Source organism: Alternaria rosae (assembly GCF_020736505.1).
Source record: "Alternaria rosae strain MPI-PUGE-AT-0040 chromosome Unknown BKA58scaffold_2, whole genome shotgun sequence".
Lineage (NCBI taxonomy): Eukaryota > Fungi > Ascomycota > Dothideomycetes > Pleosporales > Pleosporaceae > Alternaria > Alternaria rosae.
In genome coordinates this window covers 346,464-366,891 of record NW_025763571.1, presented here as the reverse complement: position 1 = coordinate 366,891, position 20,428 = coordinate 346,464, and the positions used below count along the sequence as shown (strand labels likewise).

Sequence of the window (20,428 nt, the reverse complement as noted above, 5' to 3'; positions counted from 1 at the left end):
TCCGAAGGGGTCGTCAGCATTGGCCAGGTTCGACTTGCGTAATTATCGCCCGTCGGCCAAACAGACGGACGGGAACTCCAATCAATATAAGCGCGGTATAGGAATCTACCTAGGTAGGTAGAAAGCCGTTTCACCTACTTCTCGACAGGCCCACAGGCGTCATCTTCCATCGCGTATCGACGGGGTTGGAAATTGGAAAGTCGTACCTCAATACGTTGACCTCATATTGGCGATCCGCAATGTTCCCGTTGTTTACTCGCTCAGTGTCTCCAAATTTATTTCAGGATGCAATTCAAATGATACTCCTAACTTCCGCCCAGATTGACAAGGCCTTAACAAACAGATCGGACTTTGGGAACATCGAATGATGCGGCTACATCACAGTCACTTTACAAGAGAGCTAGAGGAACAATATTTCGAAGTTGGCAACACGTCGTATATATTGTCGCAATACTGTCACTGCTGACAGCTTCTCGTATTGCACTGTAGTGGTGGTACTTGCTCCTTCCGTTCCATCTTGCTCAAAGCCTATACGTAGGCATACTCTACGTGAACTTCAAGGACGCAGGCATCGGGCTTGTATGGGACAGGCTCGGGGAAGGGAGAAACCATTGCCGGAGAGGTTGAGCAAGGCGTCTCAGCAGCAGAAGACTCAGCCTTGGTAGGTGTAGCAGACGCAGTGACCACGGCAGACGAGGTAGGAACGACGGCAGAAGACTGCGTGACGGCTGCACTGGTAGCAGAAGAGGCGGGAGAAGTGGATGATGAGCTGGTGGCACCGCACGACGGTAGAGGTGCGACGCTGTCAATCTTGGAGACGACCCAAGAAGAAGCATCGTCGGTGTAGAGCTCAAAGTAGTTCAAGTGGTCGGCCACAACGTTTCCGCCGGCGCAGACTGGGTCGCCGGCAGCGCAGTAGGAGCGAAGGACAGGTGCGTAGCGGTTGAGGCGTGCAAGATCCTCCGGCTTACGACCGTTGGACTGCTTGTCGGCACCGTCGAGCACATTGTAGGGCTGGTTGGCGGTATGCATCACGTCTCCCCAGAGAAGAGCCGCGGCGACTGGAACATGTTAGGAAGGGTATTGCAATAGTATCGTCGAAGTCGCTTACCCGCTTTGCCCGCAGCAGAGTTGTTGTCTAGGCCGGTCGAGACGAATGTGCATCCACCCTATATTGCAGTACGTAGTTAGCACATGCCTCACGGGTGCCAGGTTCTCGCTTGATGCTTACCGGTCCTCCAAGCACATCACCGGCTACATGAGCACCCTCAGAGTACCCATTCACTACAATGTGCGAGCAAGGGCACTTTTCGTTGAAGGCGGTGATCTGAGAGATACCATTGCGAGCGCCCTCAGCAACTTGGCTGCAGTAGTCTCCACCAAGGGTCACATCGAACTGGATGTCGATGTAGTCGCAGCTCTTGCCCTGAGCAGTCAACTTGCCGCAGGTGGCCTCGACGAAGGGGAAAGTGCGACCGTCATGGTATGGGGCGTCGTTGCCGCGAGCCATAAAGATGACTACATCGGCACAAGTTGCGTCGAGCTTCGGGGGAACGGTTTGCGCAGCAGCGAGGGCGGAGAAGGCGCCCAGGGCGATGGTGTTGCGAATACTGAACGACATGATTAAGGATTATGTTTGTGTAGTAATATATAGCGATTAAAGAGTGTGGAGGTGGAGACCGCAGGTAGGGATGGGGTTGCAGAAAGAGCGTGATGGGCCTTTTAGGAATACCTGGGGTATCACATTGCAGCAAGAGGGGACGGCTTTAATACATGCAGTATACGAACACGTTAAATTTGATCGTTCACCAAGGCGTCAGCATCGCTTACGGTGGAGACGTCTATACGAGCCTGTTGTGGTTCTATCCCTTTTGCCCTGCATAGGCGCCCGAACAATCGTTGCGGTTGCTTGTATCCTGGAGCTACAATCCCGTTAGAGGATTACTAGAAGTAGAAGCTAGCAACAGCTGTGGTCTATTGGCGTTAGTCCTTCCGGTAGCTCAGCCACGAAGGGATAGAACAGCATCAGTGCCACCGGGTATTCTGATATCTCGGCAACCCCTACAAAAAGCTTAGATCTGGAGATGTGGATAACACGGCAGTACGACGAGATGTATTCGTACATAGGCATTCCGTTATTCTGCACATGGCGAGTCTCGATGAACGCGTTGCCTCTCAGCTAAAAGATGTTCATGTCACAGCAGCCATGGTGACATAGCGAGGTATCAAGGAAAAAAAAGGCGCGTCTCTCGACTAACGACGGCGCATAATCCTCGTGACTATCGCGCCTGAGCCCTACGAGTCTCTTGGCGACTGAGCTCATGTAGACGTTGGTCACGATTCATGTCTGTATTTACCTTACAGTTCTCCGTCGTAATAACACTTCCATAGCCATTGAGGTTTCTTCCAATGATCCTCGTTGAGAAATACAACTTTCGCATCTTACCCAACCACCTCTTTCCAGGCATCTTATACCTCATCCCGCGGCTTCCAGCGATCAACACGCCAATAGAGTCGATTTAGATGAAGATGAACTGCTTCTCCAGGGACCCCAGGTTCAGTATTCCCACGCTTGCCCCAACGCGGTGATCGAGGCGCCCCAGTTTTTAGATACCAGAGTTCGAACACGCGGCTTACGATCCTTGAATAATCCAAGGAAACTGATCCCGCTGGAAGATAGCATCCGTTGTCCAGCCTCAAGTTGAATTTTCGTAAGTTTGGGCAGCTCGAGACTACTTTTGAGGCATCCATCAGGAATGGTGGTAGAGTGCTCTGGTCAAACACCGAGCGGAAGCGATCTTGCAAGACCACGGCTATCGCGAAGAATCCATGCTCCATCACGTCAACGTAACGTCCAGACTCGAAGATTCTTACGTCCTCTTGGTGTTCGAACAAAGAGTGTCGTTCTTGCAGCCTCTGGAACGACATGGTCTTCTGCTTTCAAAACGCTCTCCACGCAAATTCGCACTGAGACTTTTCCAGGGTTTCGTCGTCGCGTTGAAAGTACCATACCCCATAGTCTGTCTCAGGTGCGAATTCCAGCTCGAATTCGATGAGTGAAGGGAATAGCGTACTAGTATTATCGATTACACACCGAAAGAACTCGGGAGATATCACCAGTCTAGCTAGCATCTGAAGCTTGACCAGGTTTGGGAAGGAAGCGAGATGCTTTAGCGTCCGCGAGCACGACTCGTGACGGCTGTTCTTAACAAACCTTTGGACTGGCAAGTTCTCGTTCTTCGTCGAGCCGTGATGAATGGACCTTCATGGTAGCGAAGACGCACCCGAGGTACTGTCAGCCACGATTCTACTTCGTGGAAAAAGGGTAGCCTGTATACTTGAGTATCGAGATTAGTACAGGCTGAAATAGACGCAGTAGTAGTAGTAGTAGTAGTAGTAGTAGTAGTAGTAGTAGTAGTAGTAGTAGTAGTAGTAGTAGTAGTAGTAGTAGTAGAGCCATTCGAGAGGGTTCTGATTTTCGTACGCTTGTTGCGTCACTCCGGCATCATAGATCTCAAGCTCCGGTGATACGCTCTCTCTGGCAGAATTTGATGCGCTGTGGCGGGCATCATGGCTGCTTCGCTACTGATATCCGCGCGCGTTGCAGGACGGACCTCGGGAGCTGCAAGGCGCGCGCACACGATTGGCTGGGAGAGGCTGTGGGGTAACTCCGCCATGTCTACCACTTCGCTGCGAACATCGGGCTATTGCCACAAGGCTTTATCCTAGGTAAGATGCACGAATAATTATTCTAAAAGTCGGATCCAGAACACATTGCGCCCACTGCGTACTCTCAGCTGTGTAATGCGCGAGTCTGTCTTCCGAGCGTTGCTTCAAGCGCAGTGGCAGAGCGTGCCGTATCCGACGTACTCGCCTCGCCTCGCCCGTCGGCAATGACCGCTGCGGCGGGCATCTTCCCGCCACCGATCCCCTTCTATTACCTCATAAATTCGGAAAACTGAGCTTGCAAATTTCGCCAAACTCGATCTTGCGCAAGGCGTGACTCAGCAAAGTATGGGTCTGGGGAAGCAGAATCCTGGGGTCGACTATCCCTTGCGTTCAAACATCATCTTTGGCGTGCAACAACATGGCCGCCATTGGACCGGATCCACCGACTGAAGAGTTCAGCCAGATCGAAGAGGAGGAAGTTGCGCCGACCAAGCAAGAAGTATCTTCAACCTTTGATGTGACGAGAGTCGCGTCTACCGAGCCGCCTCCTAATGGCGGATGGGTCGCATGGTCACAAGTGCTGGGTGGGCATATCATCACCTTCTTCACCTGGGGCTTCATCACATCATTTGGTATGTTCCAAGCGCACTACACCTCCATTGGACTGTCAACCGCGTCCAATATCTCATGGATCGGTGCACTCACCGTCTTCTTCCTGCTGTCCATCCCTCTTTGGTCTGGCGCCGCGTCAGACACCGGTCATTTCAAGCTTGTTCTGCGTATGGGCATTGGACTATGGCTTATCGGCATCTTCATGACAAGTATCTGCAAGGAGTACTGGCAGTTCGTGCTTGCGCAGGGGTTTTGCATCGGTTTCGCAAATGGGTGCATGTTCGTGCCCATGGTATCCGTTATCTCGACATATTTCGATGCGACAAAGCGGAGTTTTGCAATCAGTATCACGCTATGCGGGTCGGGCACGGGCGGGTTGATTATTCCAATCATGCTTAACAGGTTGATCGATCGCATCGGGTTTGGATGGGCGGTGAGGACGTTAGGCTTCATGGCACTGATCATGCTATTGATTGCTGAGCGGCTGCTGAAGAAACGGCTTCCACCAAAGGTTGCGGTCAAGATGCTCGAACCGAGTGAGCTCAAGGACCCGGTCTTTGATCTTTTCGTAAGTGGTCTGATTCGACGAACCTGGGACGTCTTTGCTAATGTACACAGATTCTCGGCTCGGTCTTTTGCTTCGCAGGTCTTTGGTTCGCTTTCTTCTATGTAAGTACAACCCGCAATCTTCTTCAGCCACATAACTGACCTTGTTCAGATCAATGCTTTCGCACGAAGAACCTTGGGTATGACGTTGGAAGAATCGATACCGCTCCTCTTGGTGCTAAACGGCATCGGCATTCCGGGACGTCTGCTACCCGCGTACGTTGCTGGCCGCTATTGGCGGCCATTGACGATTAGCTTAATCGTTAGTTTCGTCACTGCTCTTCTACTATATTGTTGGATTGCGATCACTTCGACAGCAGGAATGTATGCCTTTGCGGCGCTTTACGGCTTGTTTGCTGCAGGCTTACAAGCCATGTTCCCTGCAACACTCGCCGATCTCACCCTGGACAACAAGAAGATTGGAACAAGAATGGGCATGGGGTTTGCCTTGTCTAGTTTTGGTTGCCTTATTGGAGGTCCTGGTGGAGGTGCATTGGTTGAAGTTGGCAACGGATCCTATCTGTATGGACAAGTACTTGCTGGCTCATGCGGTGTATTGGGCTTCATGTGTTTCTTGATAGCGGCATTGATACATAAGAGGCAGGCAAAGCTGTTCGATGGCGTGTAAAAAGGTGTTGTGGCGGCTCATGTCCTCACTGCTTTCGGTCGATATCGTTAAGCGTTGCACCACATTCGTGCAATATAGGAGTCTAAGTTTCGCTGCCGTATCATTGTATTAATTCTGTGCAAGGACCACGAAAGCAAGAACGAAGAAGCTTGAATCGAAGGAGGTACCCATTCGTGAAATTGGGTCGTGTTTCTCATGCATGTTTTGTGCACTACCTACGTTTACTCGTTGTTGGGCCTTCCGCGAGACCGTGGGACTAAAGAATGAAGATGAGTGAGGTGTTAATTGCCTACGAGGGTGCGTTTGAATTGTACATCTATGTTTTTTGTTCGTTCTCATAACACTTTGACTATCACCTAAAACACGCCCGGAATAGGTGGCCCCCAGATCTTGAGCGCCTGTGGCCCAGCAGGAACATGCGATACTTCCGTCTCAGCATTGACCAAATCGCCATCTGCATAGTGCTCCTTGTAGCGCTGTTAGTATCATGCCAATCAAATCATGAATAGTGTTACCTACCAATATGAACTTGCTAGTATCAAACCAGTAGTCAAAGACTTGACTTCCGAGGACATGCTGTACCCGGTTAGCGGCTCGTCAATAATTATGGAGTTGATGTGACCAACTCTTCCCACACCCCAACAACTCTCATATCCTTTCGACTCAAGATAATTGTGGCCCAACTGCTCGACGTCAAAGTCATGGGTCTCAAACGCAGAATGCGCAACAGTAGGTTCGTAATCCGGTTTGACCCGCTTAAAAAAGAAGGCATGGTGATCCGTGTACTCCAAACCACGATCGATATGGAAGAAGCATGTGATGGGCTTATCATCTTTGTACACGATATCGGATGGAGCGAGAGCGAGAGTCTTGGTGTACCAGTCATACATCTGTTGATACGCGCCATCTGGATATGTCACACCGTAGTGTCCCCAGCGATGAACGGGAGCTGGGCCGGGCTCAAAGCGATGGAATTTGCCCTTTCGTGGCTTTTCGTCCTCGTAATTGACGACCAGTTTCTTTAGAGTTGGCGGCTCGGCCTCATTCTTCTGTTGACCATGAATGAGATAGACATGGTGGCCCACAGGGTCGGTGAGCTTAACATAATCCCCTCCTCCTGGAGCGTCGAGAGGTGCAATAGAAGTAGCTCCATCCATCTGACTTGCGCGTTCCAGCTCTCCTCTACTCTCCACCTCATATGCTGCTCCTTCGAAACTGCTCTTGCCGTCTGCTTGACGTGCGATGTATACAAAGGGCTCCACGCCATACCCTTTGAAGAAGATCTGTTTTTGGGGATCTTCTCGCGCGATGGACAGTCCGAAGTCGAGGAGAAATTGACGCGCCTTGGTTAGGTCGGCATGGTAGTAGATGACGAACGCCGTCGCCTTGAGACGGAGCCTCATGTCGTTGTCAGGTATCGGCATGCCGTATGATTAAAAAAAAAAAAAGGTGTAATAATCTATGCGCAAGCGTCGTTGGTTGAGCGGATGATATAAAGTGCTGCCATCTGATGTATGTTGATCTGCGCTACTAACCTCGAGCTGTCAGCTCAAGCATGTGGAGGCTATGTAGCTCGCCTTCCACGACCGCTTTGCATCAGTGGTTCAACGTAGGTACCGTTACAGTGTCATCGGTTGACGGTGTCAGGTTCCAGAGAGCTAAAACGCTGGGGTTCGTAAAAACCAAGTGGGTTGGCAATTGCTGTGGTTCTGACGTAGGCGGGTAAGGTGGTGCGAGCACATTGATACCACCTTATCCTGGGGATCTTATCTGCTCTAGTGGCTAGCGTCTGGTCAAGACCGATCAACTCAAACCGGAAATTAGTTTGTCAAACTTTGGAATCTCCATGAGACATTGCGAATACATCTTCTGAGGAAGAGTGATTTGCACAGTGCGCAAAGTGTCCCCGGTGTGATTGACGCACTGTGAACAGAAAACGGGTTGATGCATTCCGTCCTGCGTCCGATATACTTGAGAACGTGTATACACAGTTACTGGAAGAACTTGATTTATTCATAGTATTCTGGCGCTAAGTTGTACTGAAAGAGTACATCACGATCGTGTCCGAAGATCAGTCGCGCATTGGTCAACTTCTGCAATGAGTGTATCATCTGGTTGGATCTCGACCAAGATGCATGGTCCCTGGTAAACCAACCCTGGGTGGCAAGAGATTCGTAGTTCTCTTTGATGACATATTGGTCAGTGGTAAAAACCCACGTCCCGCTAGTTTTCAGGTTCACCTGGAGAATGGAGAGGCCGGGGGTATGGCCAGGGCTGTGGCGGATGATCAACCCAGTGTTTAGCTCGAACCCGTCGCCGTGGAATGGTTTCCAGTTAAGATCAAATTGAAGATAGGTAGGTAGATAGACACCTGCGTAGAGTTTCCAGTCAGCTTTGCCGATCTCGTGATTCACGATGTGCCATAAGACGCATCACGACTACGAGTGAGGCGCATGTCTCGGTGACAATGACTTACCAAGATCTGTCTTCGTCGCAACGCTGTAAAATGCGTTCTTCAGTTCCTGCTCATGTGTGTAAATAGGAACATCCGTTCCCCGAAAATGCTCCAATCCTCCAGCATGATCAAGATGAAGATGCCCCATGATGACGGCCTTCACGTCTTTGATGTCATTGCCAGTTTTCCGAATGGCAGCATCCAAGTCATGATCCTCGCAATAATTTTCCCGAGCAAAGATGTCGTTGAGCTGTGGTCCCCAAACGTCTGGGTAATCCTTGCCAGGACCAGTCTCGAAGAGCACGAGCCCCTCGGTAGGATGAGAGATCAAAGCACACATCATTACCATTGATCTTCGAGCATGTTGTTGCGGGTTCAAATTGCTTGCAGTAGAAGCATTCGCCTACATAACCCGAGTCAGTCGGCTGTTTTCTGAATCCAGCGCCGGCGTTGCTGTGCTGAATGGATTGAGACGTACCCCGGTGATCATGAAAGCCTCATCAGCTACCACATCTCCTACATGAAGAAGCCAAAGCTTCGTCCCCTGAAAGCATGATGAGTACAACACGTTGTTCTGGAAAGCGAGTGCCTACATCAGGTGCCAGACTCCCAGGAATGTTCATCCTCCCAGATCGTTTCCGCGTGGACAGTCCTGTATTGACGTAATGAAGTCTGGCAAGTGGACTACGTGATGAACTTAGCGGAGCCTGTGAAACCACGTAAACAGACGTCGCTGCTTGCTATTATGTAGACATAGACCATCTGAAAAGCCACCTGTGCATCTGGATTCTGACTATGCGCGTTGTAGTACGCTTTTACCCCGCTTCAAAAGCAGCCCAAGTAGCCCACATAGTCAAGCTGCGTGTTGTCCGCGAATGCATTCCCACAATCAAGGCCGCAACTTATCGCTGACAAATTTAAATTGATTCGGCTTAAGCCTCTGTATTCTGGTACAGCGGATAAGGTGGTATGCCTTGGCTGGTTCCTGGGTCGGAAAGCGGATACGCTGCCTTCCGACCACTGATGTTCATGCGCGTTTCCGAGAACCACATTGAATATGCTGATGGAGAAGTGAAAGTTGATGAACCCCGACAATACATAGAAGCTTCTTTTGCCTCGAGAGCTTTGCGGCCTGCTAGCTCCAACTCTTCTTCTCTATTCCGCGATTAGCTGTTCACCATGTCTTCAGAGCCAGTTGCGTGGGATAGATTTGTTCGTTACATTGCGCAAGGAGCTGACCAGAATATTCGTTATGGCGACCCAATCGTTTCAGCCTCAGAAGTGGATTTAATTGCTCAAATTGCAGAAGAAGGAAGACTTGAAGTAAAGGTGTTGCATGGAAACGACCCGCTGAGTGCGACACCAACGGGCGAGATCAACAAGGTGGCGAGGCTCCTGGGACCGCTCGAGCCAGCTCATGTCCCCATCATCCGTTGCATTGGATTGAATTACAAAACACACAGTATGTATGGGGTTGGAACACTGGTAGGAGAAGCGCCCGATCTAACAAATTGCAAGTTCTCGAGACCGGACGGCCGCTTCCAACGTGTCCAACGGTCTTTACCAAGCCAGGGCCAGCCGTTGCAGATCACGGCGAGGACGTCCCAATTCCTTGTTTCGCGCAGGAGCAATGCGATTACGAGGGTGAACTGGTCGTTGTCATCGGCAAAGACGCAAAGAATGTAGCGGAAGCCGATGCGTTAGACTATGTGGCTGGATATACTGCAGGTAACGATGTGTCCGCGCGCGACTGGCAAAGAGAAGCTGGGAAAGCAGGGCCTGTTCCGCAGTGGTCCTTTAGCAAGTCATTCGACAAGTACGCGCCGCTGGGACCGTGTATCGTAGCCACTCATATCCTAGGAGAAGCCAACAAACAGCCGCTGAGGACGATGGTCAATGGGGAAATCAGACAGGAAAGCAATACGTCAGATCTGTGCTTTGGCGTCCGACGACTTGTCGCATTTTGCAGTCAAGGCCAGACTCTTCAGCGAGGCTCGTTGATCATGACCGGGACGCCAGGTGGAGTCGCCCTGTTCATGAAGCCGCAAGCCTTTCTCAAAGATGGAGACAGGGTCGAGGTGGAGATTGGAGGAATTGGCCGAATGTCGAATCGCATGTCGTTTGATGCATGATGAGAAATTGGATGGCACGTGTCGTTGAATCCATGTGCGTAGAGGTAGATGGCAGGAATTGGTACCATGTGTCCATAGTAATTCAAGGCGTGATCTTGAATCCTAGAAAGCGTGTGTAAGCATATCGAGGCAAGACGGGTGGCGGGTGCTGACGGTCAAGGGGTAAGACATCAGCTAGCTCAACCCCGCAGCCCTCGCCCGCCGGTCGCGTTAGCGTGCCAAGAGCAACCCGACGGCTCAAGTGCTGAGCCGACAGTCAGTGCCAACATGCATAACATGCCTTCGCCGCGCCATGGGGGAGCCGTTGGGGCCCTCCAAGTCTTTCATCTCATCCTCACATCATGTACCCATGCACCAAATGCGAAAGGACATATCGTACGCAAAACTCCTTGACGCGTCATCAACACAGCCACCAAAAGACCTGCAAGCACCGCTGTTCAACCTGTGGCGTCGTCTTCCATCGCAGGGATCTTTTGTCGCGACACTCGAAGCTTCATCAGCCTTCGTCTCTCAACGACACAGTTGAACCACCATCTGCCCAGACCGGCAGTGCCATTACCGCATCGGGAAGGCAGCGATGTCATACAGCGTGTCTCCGATGTAGAGAGTTGAGGACGAAATGTGATGGACAGCGTCCGTGCTATACATGTCGGAACACCGACTCTTCCTGCCAATACTCCAGCCGTTCCAACAGGCTGAGCCAGGTTCTTCCGCATGTCGCGACACCGGCCGCCGATGCACCTCCACACGAGTCCAACCAACATGGCGGCCAGCCAGACAATGTGGGCTGTTTGTTGTACGAGGGATCATGCCTGCCTACCCAGAGCGTTGAGCATCCTAGGGAAAACGATCCCCATCCAGGTATCCATCATGTAGGCCAGAGCTCCCCAGACAGACAGTCAATTTACGATACGTACAATGATTGCTCGTTGGCGGGCATATCTATTCGTCCCGAACACTCCACATCCTCCGTCGCAACCGGTGAGACGTCCGATGCTGGAACCATGTCTTGGCCGTGGCTACACGAAAACCTCTTTCTACCTGCCGACTCCCACTCGTTTGCCAACATGATGAGCTCTGTGCAATTTCCATATTCCCAAGACGAAACGCTTGCCGAACTTGATTTGGAATCTTTCAGCAATCTTAGCTCACTGCCAACGCAGAGTCATGCTAGCCAACCGGAAGTAGAAATTCTCTTAGGGCAAGCTTCTACATCAGACGGATCGAGCAGCACCGCACATGACCAAGCCTCAACAAATATCTTTGCCACGGGCACGTTGGCGGATACGTGTAAGTCATTGTTCGATAGCATGGTGTGGAGTATTCTTACTGAGATGAAAACAGGCAGTCTGGATCAAGGTGTGTCGATCACATCCAGGGAAAATCAAAATCTGGTTATTGAGAATCTAGTCGGACTCGCATCCTCACCAACGTGGAGTAATCAGTCAGACAAGGACCATGCAAACTCCTGGGCCCTCGCTTCTACCAAAGTTGCACTCGCATTTGGGCTCACTGATTACCAAGAGTGCTCGGGTTCGTCAGCGCTCTACGACTTCTGCGCCAAGTACGTAGAACACTTTGGACCACTATGGCCCCTGTTCAGCTTACAAACCTTGGACCTCGACTCTCTTCATCCAATCCTATTTCTCGTTCTTACTTCGATCGGATCGATGTATTGCGGCTCGAACGCGAGCAATTATGGGGCCATGATGCATGCCACCATCCGGAGCACTCTGACCATGGTATGGGAGCTTGAAAACGAAGAGCTCGGTCTTCTCTGGCTGGCACAAGCGCGGCTGCTGACTCAGGTAGCTGCGTTGTATTTCGGACAGCCAAAGGCTTTCACCTACGCCCACCATCTCGGCGCATTGCTGGTCGCACAAGCTCGTAGGATGGATCTCTTTTCAGCCGCATATTTCAACAAAGCTATGCAAAGGCTACAACACATGAAAGACATTGCTTCAGATGAGGAACGTCTTGAGATGTGGTTGCAACTGGAGACACGCCGACGACTAGCATTTGGTATATTCCGCGGCGACAGCTACACTAGTGTGTTGCTACACAGCAAACCTCTAATCTCAATGGAGGAGATTGACCTTCAGCTGCCAATGTGCGACGCTATATGGCGAAGCAAGAAAATGTCCGCTAGCTTGTGCCTGCAGATGATAGAGCTTGACCAAACGCCTAGTAGAGAACTTTGGGCTTCTGATATCTATCGCATCGCCATGGATAAAAATGAGCCACTTCCACCTCTGGATCCTGCAGGACAAGAGCTTCTCATGTTCGGGCTGCAATACTCCATCTGGCGCTTTTCCAAGGACCAGAATATGTTCGCCCGTCTGTCCGGAGATCTTGGAGGCTTTGACAGCGATGACCTATCATCAGTTTCCTCTGATAGTCCCTCCGAACCCATTCTCGGCAGGAACCCTGGTTCAGAAAGACCAAGTACAAGACGTCTATCAAATAGCGCTACCAAGTCTTCAGAGACACACTGCTTGGATAGTACAGTACGTCGAATGGAGGATTTACGGCAGCAGCACCGACGTTTACTTTCTGCTCTAGAGAAGTGGGAGCAAGGCCTTCCTCTAGTCAAGACATTCGTGAGAACCAATCTCGACCGTAGCTGTTTGATGAGTGGTCTAATACTCTTTCACTTGGGGCATCTTCGCCTACATGTCCCACTTGAAGACCTCCATCAAATCCAGTATCGACTCGCCGATAACCTTACTGTCGAAGACCGTCTCGTTAGTAAGGCGCGTAAATGGGCCAACTCACGACAAGGTCGGATTGCGGCTGAGCGGGCCTGCAGTATCTGGAAGATTATAGACCGAGAGTCAAAGCTGGAGAAAGAAAAGAGAGTAAACTTCAATCTCTTGGCTTTCATAGGTTTACATCACAGCGCAGTAGCTGTATGGGCATACACAGGAACACGTAATGACAAAGTCAATAGAAACTTTGTAGAGTCTTCAAACGTACTTGAAGGGCTCGAGGAAACCACTGCTATTGATCCGCAGGGAATTGGCATACTGTCGTCGTTTGTGGATTTATACGGCCGCATAAGCCCCGCAGGCTGGTCGTCGTTTGCGAAAGCAGCAGCCACGCTATCAAAGCAGCATTTTCCCGACACAAAGGGATATTGATTGAGATAAAGTGGTGTGCGATGGAATTGAGAGGCTACCAGCAGCGCGCACCACCCAAGCACGTTCAAACATTAGATGTTGTGCTTCGACTGGGTTATGTAGAAGTATCGGTCATTATTGTGCAACTTACAACCAGTACCCCAGCCACATGACGAAATATCACGCTTCTAATCGTCTGAACCTCAACCAACAGGAGCCCGTCTTCGATCCAGCTGCGAAGACGTCCGCCAGAGCCAGATTGTCTTCTTCCATGCCGGGAGGCATTGTTGCTTTGAACTTGCGAAAGATCAAACCTAGCATGTACTTGAGTTCTGTCAAAGCCAGATTCGAGCCCGGACAGGCACGGGAACCATGGCCGAACGGAATCCAGTTCAGTTTCATACGTTCATCAGCACCGATCCAACGCTCAGGCTTCCAAAGCTGCGGCTCTGGATAGACCTCTTCTAGCTGTCCCTGATTGAGCGCTGCGGTCGATGCGATCACGCCTCTTGGGACTTGCTTTCCAGCGATTACAAGATCCTTCCCCAAATGTCTTTCGAGTGGCCCTGGGATCATAGGGTACATCCGCATGGTCTCCCGAATAACACCGTCGAGAAATTCGAGATTCACGGTGCGCTTGATGTCGAAGCTGTCCAAGTCGGGCAAGGCTTCAATGAGTTCCGCACGAAGTCGCTCTTGAGCCTCGGGATGGCGAGTCAGAAGCCAGCAAGCAAACGCAGCGGTATGCGAAGTAGTTGAGGAACCCGCCGCGAGCATCTCGACCATGTATGCGGGAATGTCTTCCGGAGGAACGGCAGATGCGTTTACTTTGTTCATAGACTGCAGCATCGAGAGAACATCCTTTTGTCGTCCAGCAGCGTTCTCACTAGTCTTCCAGCGGTTCAACGCTTCTTTTGCCGTGACATCCATATCATGGCAATCGTTCCTTAAAGTCTTCCACTTCTCATTGCCGAACCATCTGACGTAGAAATCCGCTCCAGGGATGAAACTCTTCATCGCATTCCAAGTGCTAAACGCGTGAAATCGTCGAAGGAAAGCTGGTGCGTCGTTCTCCTTGTAGCTGTGCAGCAGTCTGTGTTCTTCGGCCCAGAGTACATCGGTTACAATGTCCAACGCAAGCAAGCGGAAGACGACGACTCCGTCAACGGCTTCTTCGTTCTCATCCTTACGATGGAGCAGCTGGATGAAATCCTCGACGTGCGACTGGATGTTCTCTACCAAAGCCGCGAGGTTTTTGTTCTGGAAGCACTGAATCAGATTGTTGCGTGATGGGGCTGCAGAAGGGTAGTCCACGAAACCGAGAGTGGACACGACGCCTTTCCAGCTTCCCATCGAGGAGTAGAAGGAGGTCTTGAGTGCAGATTTGTCATATATCGTTTTCATCGCATTTTCGTCCACAGTGTGAACTTGATCCGTTGCGATGACGACAATGGGTCCATACTGATCAAGAAGCTTCGTGACGTAGGCCGACCGTCTACGCTTGTACGTGGCATATTTTAGTGGCAGCTTGGAGACCCGTGCGTACCAGGGGCCTGGTATGTGTCTAACTGGAGACATGAAGAAAGGATATAAGATCTACAATTCGTTCTTCTGTCAGTTTCGTTTGAGATTTTGAAAGCAAGAGGATGGGCGTGGCTCACAAGAGTGTTCAACAGATACAGGGAGACAGCAATCAGCGCCCATCGAAGCATCAGCTGTGGTCTGGCAGGACTCTCTGCTACTGCTGCAGCTATTACCGTCATGATGGATTGCGCCAGATGACACCGAAGTTCTGTGCAACGAAAGTATTTTTTACAGGATTTTGATGATCAAGAACGCGTTGTACAGGATGATTCTTCTGCGAAGACCTTTGGCGGCGGAACTTAGTGTCGCACAGGTCTCCTTAACGTGATATCCATATCCTGCTCAATTTCCGACACCCGGAGAGAGCTGCCACAAAAGCCGTCCGGCATTCGTGTGACGTCATGGATTATTGCAGCACTTGCACCCTAGCTCACAGCATTGGCCGCAAACCTAGCTTAACTTTGGCGAGGCTATAACCTTCCTTCTCCAATATTTACATCACTCCCCCATCTTTCGGAATACAGTGGCTCTGTACGAAGGTCGACTTCCGGTCCTACCCCGCAGCCACTGTCATGCGCTCAGAATTACCTCATTGCTGTGGAATACACTGCTGAGAACCAGCGTACATGCTCCGGATAAAGTGGTATGTAATCGGCCAATAGCAGATCGAGTATAGAGATCTCCGAGAAGATTGAATGACTGGAACTAATCAGACTGCGTCCTTCAGCAGTGCCTGATGAAGCCGCATCTAGAACCCAGAGTTTCTGCGCTTATGGTCCTTTGCACGCGACGCAAGCGGAATACATACCACTTAGTAGGCCGAAAGTCTACACAGGTCGTGGGCATGTCACGACAGACCATGGGAATGATAGATTAGTCTCGACTAGACTTCGCGTATGCCTTCAAGATGCTTGGCCGTTAACAGTATGATGTGCTCTTGGTGGTGAACATATCTGCTGCACTCGGCGTTCAATCAAGTTTGTACAACAAACCGCACCTATTTATCGAAACATGGGATATCCTGTAGTCATCATTGGTGCGGGCCCCTCTGGCGCCACCACTGCATTGCTGCTGGCTCAACAAGGTGTCAAGTCGCTTTCGATATCGAGGCACAGCGGCACCGCGAATACCCCCCGAGCGCACATCTTCAATCAAAGAGCAATGGAAGTTTTGAGGGACGCGGGTATCGAGGAGAAATTGGGCATGGTAGCAAGCACTGCAGAATGTATGTTCGCTGCGTTGGAAGTACCAGCTACAATATCCCAAACGTTGAGCATGCACTAATTGATTGTAGGTATGCAGCATACCTCCTGGCTGAACACACTAGCTGGCGAAGAGTACGGTCGCGTTTGGGCTTGGGGTAACAGGCCATCCCAAAAAGGCGACTATGAGCGAGCCAGTCCTTGCGCCATGTCGGATCTGCCTCAAAGCTACCTGGAGCCAGTTCTGATCGAAGAAGCCACGAGGCAAGGTGCCGAATTCCGATTCTACACTGAATTCGTGCGTTTTGAGAAGATAGATGACGGAATCGTTACGACCATGCGAAATAGATCGACTGGAGAGGAGTACAACATAACATCCAGCTATCTGATAGGAGCAGATGGCGCCCGGAGCGCTGTGTTGCAGGCTTTGGGTATACCAGTAGTTGGCCGCCAGCTCAACACCGCTTTCAATATCCATATCAAAGCCGACCTATCGAAGTACATTCAGCATCGGCCAGGAAGCCTCAACTGGGTACTGAACCCAGTTGCGCCAGAGTGGTCGGCTGTGGGTAACTTTCGCATGGTCAGGCCTTGGACGGAGTGGGTGGTGTCGATGCACCCAGCGACGAAGGACAAGAACAGCTCTCAGCCAACCAAGGAGGCCATTCTGAAGCGATTGTACCAGATGATTGGCGACGACTCGGTTGATATTGAGATTTTATCCTCGTTTTCCTGGACAATCAACGATCAAGTTGCTGAGAGTTGGCAAAGCGGAAGGGTGCTGTGTATCGGCGACGCGACACATAGGCATCCCCCTATAAACGGACTCGGCAGCAACACGTGCATATCAGACGCTTTCAACATCGCCTGGAAGTTGGCTTATGTTATCAAAGGCTTAGCTTCGTCATCTATCCTAGATACCCTTACGGTCGAGCGGAAGCCCGTAGGCGATAGTATCGTCCGCCGCGCGAACGATGGAATGGAGGCGCATCGAACACTATGGGCACTTATTGGCCTGGATGATTCGTCCAGGAAGAAGGCCACCGATCTGCTCAAGTCCGACTCGACAGAAGGAGAGAAGATGCGCGATCAGTTTCGAGACGCATTGGAAGCTACTGAGGATGAAGTGCAAGCACTGGGCATCCAGATGAACCAGGTCTACCTGAATTCATCTGCAGTGGTGATCGAGAGCGGAGATATCGCTCCAGATTTCAATCATGTAAACGCTTTGAGAGAGATTAAGACCAGCACCTATCCCGGGTATCACCTTCCACATGTCTGGCTAGCAGCCAATGGGCAAGCGAAAAGACTCTCAAGTCTGGATCTCTGTGGACGAGGGTCTTTCACATTACTCACAGGCGTCGGCGGCGATGCTTGGCTACATGCAGCGAAGGAGGTTTCGGACACGAGTGGAGTATTCATTCGCGCCTATAAGATCGGCTTCGGAGGCGACTACATGGACGCATACCGGGAGTGGTATCAAGTGAGAGGTGTCGGGGAAAGAGGAGTTGTGTTGATAAGGCCTGACCACTTCGTTGGCTGGCGTTGCGTGGATTTGGTGGCAAACCCAACGGCGAAGCTTTCGGAAGTGTTGCAGCAGATCTTGGGCAGGGCATAGTATAGATATTGCTTGAACATCTTGTAAACAGTCTAAGATTTCACGAATGAATGTGACAATTCAATTGTAATGTAATCTTATGTGAGCACAACACAATCATTCCATGTCGGCCACAGCAGTCAAATTCTGGAGCTGCGTGAACTGATGGCATGACCTAGCTTTCTTGCTGATCTATAAGGAGGAACGATCTACTCATGACTGCAGTACCGCTGGCTGTGGGCTATCATCGCGATTACGGGTCATGAGCGTGATCGACGACTGCACTGAGTGCCGTGACTGATGGTAGAGTTCATACCGGCTGCTGGCGGCATTCTCCTTCCGTCGGCTAGAATGAGCGGTATAGCTATGTGTGTTATGACCTGTATCTGCCGCCGATTTCTTGGTCACGAGTGCTAGGTTTGTATGGCATCTTGATTGCCCGCTTCCCCGCGACGTCACTACAGCCTACGCTTGAAGAAGGTTGAATGCCACTTTACCCATGCCACATGGATGTACCAAGCCGTACTCTGTTTCGTTGAACACTTTTACCAGAATGCTGATGCCACCAATGTACCCCAGACTGCAAGGAGGTTCGGCAGCGCCAATACCACTTGGCATCCGCGTTTGCGTAGAGGCGGGTTACAGTCTTGGCGGGTGGTGCGCTCAAAGTGTCATCTCTGCGCATTGCGATAGATATATGGGAAGACATCGTTGACTGGAGGGCGCAGTCCCATTCTTGAGAATTCGCTATCGGCACAGCATCTCCTCCGCTCATCCTTCCCAACAACTGCAACTCGATACATATACCCTTTGAGAACAAGTCCTCAATCGCCTGTACGCCATAGAAGATGTCTAAAGTCGCACTGATTACGGGCGGCAATGGAATAACGGGCTCAGCCATCATCGAGCACCTCGTGAAGAATACGACTTCTGCCGAATGGAGGAAGATTGTCGTCACGTCGCGATCGCCCTTCAAGACCACCGTTCACGATGACCGTATCATGTTTATAGCCCTCGATCTTACCGATAATCCCGATGCCTTGATCAAAAAGATGCGCCCAGCATGCCAAGATGTCACTCATGCATACTTCTCTTCGTATGTACACAAAGACGACTTTGCGGAGCTCAATCACGCGAATGAAAAACTCTTCGCTAACTTCCTGGACGCTCTGCTGGCCGTGGCTTCCAGTCTGGAGAACTGTACGCTTCAGACTGGAGGAAAACACTACAATGTTCACGTCAGTCCCGTGCCATCTCCAGCTCGGGAGGAAGAGCCCAGAAGGGAAAGTCCACTTGGCAACTTCTACTTCCCACAAGAAGACTACCTGACGAAACGCCAGACTGGCCAGAAATGGACGTGGAACGTCATCCGTCCAGAAGCCATTATCGGCCACACGTCCAAGCCAAACGGCATGAATTCAGCTTTGACATACGCCTTGTACTTTCTCGTTTGCAAAGAGATGGGCGTCGAAGCGCGTATGCCGACGAACCAGCTGTATTGGGAAGGATACGACGACCTTTCTGACTCCGGACTTATTGCCGACCTGACCGTATGGGCCTCCACACATCCACACGCTGGAAATCAGGCCTTCAATGTCGTCAACGGTGACTATTTTTCGTGGAGATACATGTGGCCACGCATCGCAGCCTACGCAGGGGCCCATGCAACAAGTGAGCAGGTCTTTGAAAAGCCTCGTCCATCGGAAGGAGAGACACAACTAGATCTCAGCTTGGCTGAGTGGGCTGTGGATAAGCAAGAGGTCTGGGAGCGCATCTGTGACAAGAACGGTTGTCCCGAAGCGAAGGCGACTTGGGCATCAGGTACGTGGGCCTTCCAGGACTGGGTGTTTCAGCGGACATGGTCGGCAACATTGAGCGTTAACAAAGCGAGGAGATTTGGGTGGACCGGTCATATCGACTCTTACCAGTCGTTGACTGACGCGTTCGATAAGTTTGTTGAGCTGAAGCAGATACCAGCGTTGTAGCATAATGGTAGTTTGTAAAATCAATGACCAGGTCTCGATACCGTGTCTTGATCACTTTCGCTGGCTTTCCTATTGCTTGCTCGTGAAATGCCAGGCAGAATAATTCATGTCGCTGCTCAAGAGTCCTCTGACCTGTAGTATGTTGACCGACGATACGCTGGAATTGCTGGTGTTGCATGCCGATGGTGTTCCACCATAATACACGAGCCACCACAGGTGTGGGTAACGCGTATCTGCGCGTTGGTCGCAGTCCCTTCCTAAAATATAAAATAGGTGGAGAGATTTCGCAGAGCCTTGCCAAATGGAGACGCGACCACGTGCTGTAGGATCCTCCACGATGAAAGCGCTTGTCGCAATGGCGGACCATATAATATCGTGGCCCTACTCTGCAGCTTCCGTTGAGATAAACGCTGTACATTTCCCACAGTCGTCGTTGACATGTGGCATGACTATCGACGCATGTACTAAAATTTCCGTCAATAGGTGACTAGTCGCAGACACCGCAACACGGCTTCCCCGGCTTCGTTCGCTGTTGTTTCTTCCCTTCGCCCTCGACCGATATCGCCATACGCCAGACTATCAAGCAAGCAACTGGGTCGTCGATGTCCTAAGATCCAGTCTCCTTTCTTGCGTTGGACTGTCCGCGGCTTACAAGGTTCGCTTAGAGCGAATGAAGCCTTGCACCGGATTGGACTCGGGACTGCACCGCATCGCGGGGTCGCCCCGTGATGGCGTTCGGCTCGTGTTTTGGATTTAAGGCTATCGCAAGTGTTAGGCAGATGCGAGGAATGCATAGTCCATGCTTTGTTGGAAGAGAAGTTGTTCCATTCCACCAAAAA

General features: G+C 51.0%; 9 protein-coding genes across 9 annotated transcripts; 5 read left to right on the top strand and 4 right to left on the bottom strand.

Annotated features, from left to right (window-relative positions):
* Positions 1-528: 528 nt before the first annotated feature.
* On the bottom strand, positions 529-1,920 carry BKA58DRAFT_451275 (Alpha/Beta hydrolase protein; the record flags this gene model as incomplete). Its single annotated transcript, XM_046174382.1, has 3 exons — positions 1,232-1,920; positions 1,112-1,169; positions 529-1,061 (listed from the first exon to the last, which is right to left on the bottom strand). Exons 1-3 carry the CDS (start codon positions 1,619-1,621, stop codon positions 529-531), a joined length of 981 nt encoding a protein of 326 aa, XP_046028421.1. The 5' UTR covers positions 1,622-1,920.
* A 1,780-nt stretch (positions 1,921-3,700) lies between these two features.
* On the top strand, positions 3,701-5,750 carry BKA58DRAFT_426690 (major facilitator superfamily domain-containing protein). Its single transcript, XM_046172965.1, has 3 exons — positions 3,701-4,849; positions 4,900-4,950; positions 5,000-5,750. The coding sequence occupies exons 1-3, from the start codon at positions 4,088-4,090 to the stop codon at positions 5,513-5,515; spliced, it is 1,329 nt and encodes a 442-aa protein (XP_046028420.1). The 5' UTR covers positions 3,701-4,087; the 3' UTR covers positions 5,516-5,750.
* A 121-nt stretch (positions 5,751-5,871) lies between these two features.
* On the bottom strand, positions 5,872-6,939 carry BKA58DRAFT_451274 (Glyoxalase/Bleomycin resistance protein/Dihydroxybiphenyl dioxygenase; the record flags this gene model as incomplete). The annotated part of the gene is made up of 3 exons (XM_046174381.1): positions 5,872-5,982; positions 6,035-6,091; positions 6,142-6,939. The coding sequence occupies 3 exons, from the start codon at positions 6,937-6,939 to the stop codon at positions 5,872-5,874; spliced, it is 966 nt and encodes a 321-aa protein (XP_046028419.1).
* Positions 6,940-7,524: 585 nt separating this feature from the next.
* On the bottom strand, positions 7,525-8,310 carry BKA58DRAFT_435324 (beta-lactamase-like protein; the record flags this gene model as incomplete). Its single annotated transcript, XM_046173328.1, has 2 exons — positions 7,525-7,886; positions 7,992-8,310. The coding sequence occupies 2 exons, from the start codon at positions 8,308-8,310 to the stop codon at positions 7,525-7,527; spliced, it is 681 nt and encodes a 226-aa protein (XP_046028418.1).
* An 839-nt stretch (positions 8,311-9,149) lies between these two features.
* On the top strand, positions 9,150-10,251 carry BKA58DRAFT_451271 (uncharacterized protein; the record flags this gene model as incomplete). The annotated part of the gene is made up of 2 exons (XM_046174380.1): positions 9,150-9,432; positions 9,489-10,251. The coding sequence occupies 2 exons, from the start codon at positions 9,150-9,152 to the stop codon at positions 10,100-10,102; spliced, it is 897 nt and encodes a 298-aa protein (XP_046028417.1). The 3' UTR covers positions 10,103-10,251.
* Positions 10,252-10,295: 44 nt separating this feature from the next.
* Positions 10,296-13,322, top strand: BKA58DRAFT_77969 (uncharacterized protein). Its single transcript, XM_046175895.1, has 2 exons — positions 10,296-11,392; positions 11,447-13,322. The coding sequence occupies exons 1-2, from the start codon at positions 10,444-10,446 to the stop codon at positions 13,240-13,242; spliced, it is 2,745 nt and encodes a 914-aa protein (XP_046028416.1). The 5' UTR covers positions 10,296-10,443; the 3' UTR covers positions 13,243-13,322.
* A 79-nt stretch (positions 13,323-13,401) lies between these two features.
* On the bottom strand, positions 13,402-15,037 carry BKA58DRAFT_465373 (putative cytochrome P450; the record flags this gene model as incomplete). Its single annotated transcript, XM_046174957.1, has 1 exon — positions 13,402-15,037. The coding sequence occupies exon 1, from the start codon at positions 14,797-14,799 to the stop codon at positions 13,402-13,404; it is 1,398 nt and encodes a 465-aa protein (XP_046028415.1). The 5' UTR covers positions 14,800-15,037.
* A 779-nt stretch (positions 15,038-15,816) lies between these two features.
* Positions 15,817-17,625, top strand: BKA58DRAFT_426689 (putative FAD dependent oxidoreductase; the record flags this gene model as incomplete). The annotated part of the gene is made up of 2 exons (XM_046172964.1): positions 15,817-16,030; positions 16,100-17,625. 2 exons carry the CDS (start codon positions 15,817-15,819, stop codon positions 17,623-17,625), a joined length of 1,740 nt encoding a protein of 579 aa, XP_046028414.1.
* A 349-nt stretch (positions 17,626-17,974) lies between these two features.
* On the top strand, positions 17,975-19,943 carry BKA58DRAFT_417282 (uncharacterized protein). Its single transcript, XM_046172629.1, has one exon. It carries the CDS (start codon positions 18,453-18,455, stop codon positions 19,587-19,589), a length of 1,137 nt encoding a protein of 378 aa, XP_046028413.1. The 5' UTR covers positions 17,975-18,452; the 3' UTR covers positions 19,590-19,943.
* The last annotated feature ends 485 nt before the right edge of the window (positions 19,944-20,428 follow it).

Bases quoted from the DNA above. Each gene is read 5' to 3' on its own strand.
- BKA58DRAFT_426690 (XM_046172965.1), top strand. From the start codon at position 4,088: ATGGCCGCCATTGGACCGGATCCACCGACTGAAGAGTTCAGCCAGATC. The intron at 4,850-4,899 runs GTAAGTGGTCTG...TAATGTACACAG, and splicing joins ACCCGGTCTTTGATCTTTTC to ATTCTCGGCTCGGTCTTTTG. The intron at 4,951-4,999 runs GTAAGTACAACC...GACCTTGTTCAG, and splicing joins TTTGGTTCGCTTTCTTCTAT to ATCAATGCTTTCGCACGAAG.
- BKA58DRAFT_77969 (XM_046175895.1), top strand. From the start codon at position 10,444: ATGTACCCATGCACCAAATGCGAAAGGACATATCGTACGCAAAACTCC. The intron at 11,393-11,446 runs GTAAGTCATTGT...AGATGAAAACAG, and splicing joins GGGCACGTTGGCGGATACGT to GCAGTCTGGATCAAGGTGTG.
- BKA58DRAFT_417282 (XM_046172629.1), top strand. From the start codon at position 18,453: ATGTCTAAAGTCGCACTGATTACGGGCGGCAATGGAATAACGGGCTCA.